Raw genomic sequence first — 9050 nt, forward strand, 5'->3', positions numbered from 1 at the left:
AAAGATTTGCTTCGGGAGGCGCCTCGCGGTCCCTCATCCCCAAATCTTCCAGCTAACCCCACGGTTCTCCCAGCCCAGCGGGGGCGGGCAGAAGCGGTGACGAGGCACTTTTGCCAGGAAAGGAGGGGGAATGAACAGACCCCGGCGTCCGGGTGCGCGATCGGTTCAGCTTTGGGGGCGGGGGCGCCAGGCTGGGACCGGGGAGCGGTTCTGGCCGCCCAAGTGCCCCCGCACCCGCCCAATCCTGTGGGTTTGGCAAAGCAGCTGGCAGGGGCATTAAGGCCCATTAGCAAAAGCGAGGTTGCTGGGAGCCGAGTGGAGGGAGCCAGGAGGCTGGGAGGTGGTGTGTGTGTTGTGGCGGAGCCGGGGGTGGGGGGGGATGGGAGGCCTTCTCAGCTGCCACAGCCTTCGGAGCAGGTGGTCAGCACGTGCGGAAGGGGCAGGGTGGGGGGTAGGGAAAGGGGAGAAGGAGGGTCCCCGCAACAGATGGCCCAGGCAGGACTGGGGCTTTCAGACAACAGGGTAGGAGGGGGGCTGGCCATCTGCACCTGGAGGCAGCCTGCCAGCTCCTCTCCCTCCTCCCTCAGCACAGAGAAAAGAGCTGGGGGAAGGGGAGGGCCACTTTTATTAGGACCGAAGGTTCAAACACCGGCCACATCTGGGGGAGACCTGACGCAGAGGTCAGGGGCTCCCCGTCTAGGTGAGTCTGATCTCCACAATGGCAGTGCGGAGGGGCCTAAGGCTCTCTCACATGTTGACGGACATAAATTAATAGCTGGGTGGAGTTCCTGGATGCTCCCTTTGGAGTGGGGAGAGCAGGATACGGGGCTATGAAGCTGGAGTTCCCTAGTCCCAAGCCCAAGGTGGGTCCCCAGACCTGCAGCAGAGAGGGGAGGAGGCCTCAGAGCAGGAGATGGCCTGCTATGAGGCTGGAATCCCGAGATGGAGTCTCTGAGGGGTCGGAGCAGACATCCCTCTGGTTAGGAGGCTTCGGGCAGTGGCTATGCCTGGCGACTGGCCCAGTAGCGGTGGTAGGTGTCCTGGAAGAGGTCCCGGCAGGCGATGTGGGCATGGAGGCGGGCACAGGCCAGGAAAGCCCCTGCCAGCTTTCTGTGCAGGGCATAGGTCTCTTCAGGCGGTGGGCGAAGCCGGTGCCGCAGCAGCACGGGGATGAGGCCCTGCACACGGCGGGCAGTATCACCCGCTCCAAAGTCGTAGGGGCCCTGGGTGGCGAAGGGCTCCCCCAGGATCATCACGGCCTCCACGTGGGCGTCCGAGAATGCCTAGGGGTCGGGGAAACCAGAGGCAACCAGTGTGGACATACAGCCCTCCATTCCCCCAGAGTCTCAAGTATAAACACAAGCCCCCAACTCCCCAAAGAGTAATAGGCAGCCTCCACCCCTTCCAGAGCCCCTAAGAGACAAGCAGCCCCCTACTCCTCCCAAAAGAAAGGGCCCTTCCTGTCCTCTCAGGGCCTCCAGTAGACAAATAGCCCTCACTCTCTCTAGAACAGAGAAGCAGCCTCTGTTCCCCGACCCCCCCATATCCACCAGCAGTCCCCCATTCCTCCCTCTAGAACAGGTAAGTGGTGCCCATTTTCTCAGGATTCCTGAGTAGCCAAGCAGCCCCCATTCCCCCCTGCTCCCCAGAACCCCCAGAACAGATAAGCAGCCCCCTTAGAGTTCCTCACTCATCCACAGTTTCCCCAGTAGAGAGAAGCAGCTCCCCACTCCCCGCAAGAGACACCAGCCCCATCTCTCCCAACCTTGGTCTCAAAGCCTGTGAGAAATTTGAGGTCTCGTGATTTCTGCAGGACCTGGTCTCTATCTCCGTTGGCTGCAGCCATCACCACCTGGGGAGATGGATGTGGGCACAGGGTCAGAGGGGTTCAAGGAGGGGTCTGGAGGTGGGAGCTGGAAGCTGGGCCCTGCCAGTAACCACTTCTGTTCTCATCTACCTAAGCCGTCTCACCTAGAAGCCTCTCCTTCCCCACCTTACCCCTGTCTGTGTCTCTCTCAAGACTGTTCCAGAGCCTGGGGGCTGCAGTGGTCAGGTGTTCTGCCCACCTGGCTGGGAAGGCAGAGCCTGCCTGGAAACTACCACAGTGAAACAGCACAGAGGAAAGCAGATGTCAAGTGGTACCCATGGGTCCAAACACTTAATTGGGCAAGTATGTGATCATGACCCGGAACTGCCTCTGAGGTTGCCATCTCTGTGATCACCTGGTTGATGTCTGTTGATGCCTGGTTCCTGCCCTGGACTTGGAGCCCCAGGAAGGCAGGGATCCCGGCTGGGTTTAGTCCCAAGTGGCGCTCACTCAGGAGGCCCTTGGTGAAAACCCCTTGTTTAGCAAATCAGTGTTTGGAGCTAAGCAGCTCCCCAGCCACGCAGGATGGGCAGGAGTTGAGGGCACATGGACAGACAGAAGTGGGAGCCAGCCTGCTTGGGCTCCATCCCAGCTCTGCCACTTGCTGGCTGACCCTGGGGCAAGTCGCTTTGCTTTTTGGGCCTCTGCTTTCTCATCTGTGAAGTGGGGATGATGAAAGCATCTTCCTGGCCAGGATCTTGGAGGATGAAGGAGGTATATCTGTGGAGTGCTTCGCATGGTGCCCGCGTGTAGGAAAGGCCATAAATATTATGAGCTACTATTACTATTAAGAGGTAAATAGGAGGGTCCCTACTTCACAGATGAGGAAACAGGCTCAGAGTGGGGAACAGCAAGGAGAGGAGGGGAGCTGGGACGAACCCTTCACCACTGAGTTGCCCCTCCTTGGGAGGAGGGGGAATACAGGATTAAATCTGGCGGTTCTGTTCTGTCCCAGCTCCCCCTGCCCCAGCCTGTCTGGCCATCTGTCACGCCTGTGGTCCTTGGGGGGTCAGTGTGACAGGCCTTTCTTAAACTGGAAAAGGCTGGGGAGGAGGCAGGAGGGCCGTGCGGAACAGGCCTGTGGTGGGGAGGGGCAGGGGATGTCCCAGCTACCCAGAGAGGCCTCGGCTTTGTGCCTCGAGTGGCCTGCAGAAAGGGCCCCAAGGAGCCTCTATGTGTGTGGGGGTGGGGTGGGGGAGGGGGGTTACCAATTCCTTCTCCTCTCCACCTAAAGGGTGGCCCCACCATCCCCCAGTCTTCAGGCCAGAACCCCCTCCAACCCCCACCCACCCAGGCTCCCAGGCCTGTCTTAAAAGACCACTCGTTATTCAGGAATTTCCAAATTCTATGTCCCTCCCCTGCTCCAATCCCTTCCACGACTCCCCAGGGCACCCGAATAAAGCACAAGCTACAAAGCATGGCTTCAGAGACCCAGAGTGACTGCCAGCCTCACTGCTGGCTCCTGCCCTGTCCCCACCTGCCTGCCCAGTCCCAATGGGAACTTCCCTTTGGTCTTCTAGGATCTTACTACTCAGAGTGTGATCCCTGTACAAGTAGCTTTGGCATCACCTGGGAGCATGTTAGAAAGGCAGCATCTTAAGCCTAACTCCAGACCAGAATCTGCATTTTTTTTTTTTCTTCAGAACGTGGGCCTCTCACTGTTGTGGCCTCTCCCGTTGCGGAGCACAGGCTCCAGACGCGCAGGCTCAGCGGCCATGGCTCACAGGCCTAGCCGCTCCGCGGCATGTGGGATCTTCCCGGACTGGGGCACGAACCCGCGTCCCCTGCATCGGCAGGCGGACTCTCAACCACTGCGCCACCAGGGAAGCCCCTAGGATCTGCATTTTAACATGATCATGGTGGTGGTGGGGTTCTCATGCACATTAAAGTTTGAGAAGTGCTGCTCTAGTCAGAATATCCTTTTTCACCCCTTGGCCTTTGCCCATGTTATCTGTCTGGAGTACCCTCCTTAGCTTCTTCCTGATTGGTCTCCTCATCCCTCAGGTCTCAACTCTGATGTCTTCTCCTCCAGGAAGCCCTCCCTGACCCCCTAGGTCAGGCCAGGCTCCTCATCCGGTCTCCCTCAGTCCCCCGTGATTCTCCCATCTCAGCCCTGATCACTCTGGTCCTTTCTGTCTGTCCCCCTACTGGACTGTGAGTTTTGTGAAGGCAGAGACCTAGACTGCATTGCTCACTGTTGTCCCCAGTATTGCCTAGAATAGGACTAGGCACAGAGGGGGGTCAGAGAACGTTTGAATTGATGACCCAGTGATTAGAAGACCCAGGTTGAGGGACTTCCCTGGTGGTGCAGTGGTTAAGAATCCGCCTGCCAATGCAGGGGACACGGGTTCAAGCCCTGGTCCGGGAAGATCCACATGCCATGGAGCAACTAAACCCGTGGGCCACAACTACTGAGCCTGTGCACCACAACTACTGAAGCCCGTGCACCTAGAGCCCGTGCTCCGCAACAAAGAGTAGCCCCTGCTCGCCACAACTAGAGAAAGCCCTCATGCAGCAATGAACTCAACACAACCAAAAAAAAAAAAGAAGACCCAGGTCGAATGTCCAATCTCAACAAATTAATGAGATGGTGTTTTCTGTGGGCTCTGAGACAAATCAACCTCTGGGTGGGAAGGACGGGCAACATAAAGTGAGGAAACACTTCTCAAAGAGAGAACTGCTCAACAGGGAGCAGCTGGAGGGGAGGTATGTGAGCACAAGGCTGGACACCAAGGCCCTGGACAGCATCGGGTGTGGGGAGGTGACAGGCTGGCCATCGTGGGCCTTTCTCTTAGGAGGCAGCTAGTGAGGGGTTGGGAACATGGGCTGTGTAACCAGACTCCCTGAGTTTGAATCCCAGGTCTGCTGTGACCTTGGGCAAGTGACTTAACGTCTCAGAGCCCCAGTTACTTCCTCTGTAAAATGGGGTTAAAAATGGTCCTCACCTCACAAAGTTGCTTTCTGGTTCAGATCAGTTACCACATGTACAGCACTTAAAACGGTGCCTGACATAATATTAAGTGCTTGGTATTTGTTAGCTGCTATTAATATCACTATTATTTATTTCTTCATTCCAGATATTGTGTTTCTCCTTCTCTACAAGCCTTACTATCTGGCTTGAGGCTCCACCCTTCAGAGACTCCAGGATTGGGGGAACTCACCTCAATATAATGGTCTGTGAATTCAGTTCCAAATTCCCGGCTTGCACCAAAGTCCAGCAAGATCACCTGGAAATGAAGGATGGTGAAAGGGACACTGGGAATCCACCAGTGCTGCCCATTGTCTATGGGGGGGCCAGGGTCTGTCCCTCTCTCCCCACACACTGCCCCTCCTACCCAAGTCCCCACCCAGCTGCCTCCCCTGGGCTCCTGGCTTCCGGTCTCCACACATCAATCCACCCCCACATGAAGCTGAAGGGACCTGGTTTTTTTTGTTTTTTTTTTTTGCGGTACGCGGGCCTCTCACTGCTGTGGCCTCTCCCATTGCGGAGCACAGGCTCCAGACGCGCAGGCTCAGCGGCCATGGCCCATGGGCCCAGCCTCTCCGCGGCACGTGGGATCCTCCCGGACCGGGGCACGAACCCGCATCCCCTGCATCGGCAGGCGGGCTCTCAACCACTGCGCCACCAGGGAAGCCCGGGACCTGGTTTTTATTTTTGGGGTCCTAGTTGTTTTTATAATAACATGTTTTAGGCTCAGAAAAAAAAATCTGGAGAATAATAAAATATATGGGAAAGTAAAATCAACACCCACAAATCCTACCACCCAGTTTAAAATATAAAATGCTACCAATCTAAGTGGGGCCTGATCCTACCTCCCCCCATCCCCACCCTCTCTTCCAGGGTCACCACTTTCCTGAAATTATTTTTATTAGTAAATTGTTTCCTGAAATTCCCATGCATGTGTTGCTATGTTTTCTATACATATGTGGATCCATGAACAAAACATACTAATGTTCTGCATATTTTAAAACGTCATATAAATGGTATTTATAATATTCTGAAAATTCTTTGTGTTCGACATGGTTTTGCAATTCATCCCCATTGCTCTAGCTCATTCATTCATTTTTTCACTGCCATGTAAAATTTTGTTGCATGAATATATCGTATTTATCTGCTTGATGGGCACTGTGGTTATTTCTAGGTTTTGCTATTAGAAGCAGTGCTCGCAGATGTAGAGAACAAACGTATGGATACCAAGGGGGGAAAGGGGCGGGGTGGGGTGGGGTGGGGAGGTGGTGGTGGGATGAACTGGGAGATTGGGATTGACATCTATACACTAATATGTATACAACAGATAACTAATAAGAACCTGCTGTATAAAAAAAAATAACATAAAATTCAAAAATTCAAAAAAAAGGGACTTCCTTGGTGGCGCAGTGGTTAAGAATCCACCTGCCAATGCAGGGGACACGGGTTCTATCCCTGGTCCGGGAAGATCCCACATGCCGCGGAGCAACTAAGCCCATGTGCCACAACTACTGAGCCTGCAGTCTAGAGCCTGCGAGACACAACTACTGAGCCCATGCACCACAACTACTGAAGCCCATGCGCCTAGAACCCGTGCTCTGCAACAGGAGAAGCCCACGCACCACAACGAAGACCCAACGCATCCAAAAATAAATAAATAAATAAATAAATTTTTAAAAAAGTAAATAAAATAAAGAATGTAGATAAAGCGAACCAAATAAAGTTGAAATGTTTAAAAAACGGCAAAAAAAAAAAGCAGTACCCCATGAACATGTGTGTAAGTTTCTCTACGACAGTGGAGTTCAAACTGTTTATCATAACCCACGGTAAGAAATGAAGATTAGGGGCTTCCCTGGTGGTGCAGTGGTTAAGGATCCGCCTACCAATGCAGGGGACACGGGTTCAAGCCCTGGGCCAGGAAGATCCCACATGCTGCGGAGCAACTAAGCCCGTGTGCCACAACTACTGAGCCTGCGCTCTAGAGCCCACGCGCCACAACTACTGAGCCCATGTGCTGCAACTACTGAAGCCCACGTGCCTAGTGTCCATGCTCTGCAAGAAGAGAAGCCACCGCAGTGAGAAGCCCACCCACCGCAACGAAGAGTAGCCCCCACTCGCCACAACTAGAGAAACCCCGCGCGCAGCAATGAAGACCCAATGCGGCCAAAAATAAATAAATAAAATAAATAAAGTTATTAAAAAAAAAAAGAAATGTAGATTATCCTGGGCACCAGTGCACATGCACACATAAACATAAAACAAAAGTGTCCTGAAGTAATATGCATCCCTCCCATCTGCAACACATTCTATCCTTTTAAAACAAAAACTGCTGTTGAGACCCAGTAGATCAACGTCAGGCCTCTTATCACCACACCCGAGGAAGGAAAACACCCGCGCTGGGGTGCGAGCCTTGGAAGGATGCAGGTTGTCTGTGCACTTGTGGGGGAAGAGGGTGTCAAGGGACTGAGGCTGGACTAAGTGGGGCCATGTCACACTCAGCACAGGGCTCACTTGATCCTGAGGGTGTTGGAAGCTGTAGAAGGGACAGCTTGGCCAGATTTGTGTTTTAGAAAGACCCCTCTGGGGACAGAATGGCACAGACCACTTTGGAGAGCCACTTAGCAACCATGCACGCTGAGAGTTTTTCAGTCCAAACTGTCACCCCCAGGCCTTTGGACAGCCTGTGTCCTTTGCCAAGTATGCTCTTCCCTGCTCCTTAGATGGCTGTCCTTCTCTCATCTTTCTGGTTTCACCTTCCTTGACCCCACCCACTCCAGGCAGGGTCAGCCACTTTTCCTGGCTTCCCACTGCCCCCTGTGCCTCTCCCATCACCGGCCCCTCGCCTGTGCTTCCTCATCAAGGTATTAACTACAGGTCACACTGTCTGGTGATGGGTCCCTGCATTGGACTGGGAACTCTGGGAAGGCAAGGATCAGGGTTGCCTTGGCATCACTTTCAAGAGGCAGTAGGTGCTTGGTGTGTTCTACATGAATGATGGGTGTGGTAATGATGACTGCCTTGCAAAAGTGGTGCTCCCTCTTCTCCACTGCCACTAGGAAGCCACTGCCTAGCCAGGGACTCCATTTCCCAGCATCCCCTGCATCTAGACTAGCCCCATGACCAGTTCTTATCAGTGGAATGGTGAAGGGAATGATGGGTCACTTCCGGCCGAAGCAGTTAGACAGTGGGTTACCCTCTCAATCTCTTTGCCCTTGCACTGGAAGGAGAGCCTTTCAAGTCCGAGGGGATGGCACACTCACAAAAGGGAAGGAGCCTGGGTCCCTGACGCACTGCATGGAGGAGGGCCACTCCAGCCTGTTACATGGGTAATCAACTACTACTGTGTTGAGCTGCTGCCATATTGGGAAATATCTGTTACAGCAGCTGATGTACCCTGACACACAACACAAGGAACCAACCTGGTGGCTGGAGGCATCATACAGGAAGTTGGCCCAGTTGGGGTCCGTCTGCATGAATCGGAACTCAAACAGCTCCCGAAGACAAAGCCTCAGGAGCTGGAAGCAGATCTGGGGTGGGAAGGAGTAACAGACATCTCAGAGCCATGTGCCCCTGTAAAGCCCTCTGAGGCCTGGAGAGGGACCATGGGTCTGGGTTGCCCTGTCAGCTGTGCCCCAGAGCAGCACCCTCCCTACTGTCCCAGGAGCCCCATGTACCTGGTTCCGGATGTCCTGGCTCAAACCCTGGCACTGGTCCAGCGGGAGCCCTCCAGCCAGCTCCATGCCCAGCACCCGCGTCGTGCACAGCTCCTGAATAACGGCTGGCACCCGAAAGAAGGGATCGTCTGCCAACAGCTGCCTGGGGCAGATGGGAGGGGTGGGGATGGGACTTAACACTTCAGGCCCCTGTGGTCCTGCTTGGGGCCTCCCCCTCCTCTGAGGAGTCTTCCATGAACAGCCTTTGTCTTGCCTTTCCTCCTGCCCTCCTCTTTCCTGTCTGTCTGGAGTGATGGCCCGTACCTGGTTGGATTGACATTCATTCAGACATTTCATTCATTCACGCATTTACTCATTCAACAAATATCTCCATGGCACCCACTCTGTGTCTGCCCCTAAGCTGGGTGCCGCCGGAGACCCAATTACCACCTCCCTTCTGGAAACACTTCTCTGTTGGTCGCCCCAGGATGAACTCAGTGTATTAATTAAGCATTACTTTCTCATGAACTTATCAATTAATCCGTCCAAAAAATAGTCACTC

The 9050-nt window shown here is 54.2% G+C and overlaps 1 protein-coding gene across 4 annotated transcripts in view; it reads right to left on the reverse strand.

The window, feature by feature from the left end:
* Window positions 1–609: 609 nt before the first annotated feature.
* COQ8B (coenzyme Q8B) overlaps window positions 610–9050 on the reverse strand; it is a 23460-nt gene continuing 15019 nt past the window's right edge. For 3 of the 4 annotated variants that reach the window (XM_082607448.1, XM_082607447.1, XM_082607446.1), the window contains 5 exons: window positions 8510–8651; window positions 8255–8362; window positions 5029–5094; window positions 1766–1852; window positions 610–1283 (listed from right to left, as the gene is read on the reverse strand). In XM_082607448.1, the coding sequence (XP_082463574.1) occupies window positions 1002–1283; window positions 1766–1852; window positions 5029–5094; window positions 8255–8362; window positions 8510–8651 (685 nt within the window). In that variant the 3' untranslated portion in view covers window positions 610–1001. The remainder of the gene's footprint in view (window positions 1284–1765; window positions 1853–5028; window positions 5095–8254; window positions 8363–8509; window positions 8652–9050) is intronic. The other variant, XM_082607449.1, reaches the window with a different exon arrangement.

Source organism: Mesoplodon mirus (assembly GCF_964341445.2).
Source record: "Mesoplodon mirus genome assembly, chromosome: 19".
NCBI classification, from domain to species: domain Eukaryota; kingdom Metazoa; phylum Chordata; class Mammalia; order Artiodactyla; family Ziphiidae; genus Mesoplodon; species Mesoplodon mirus.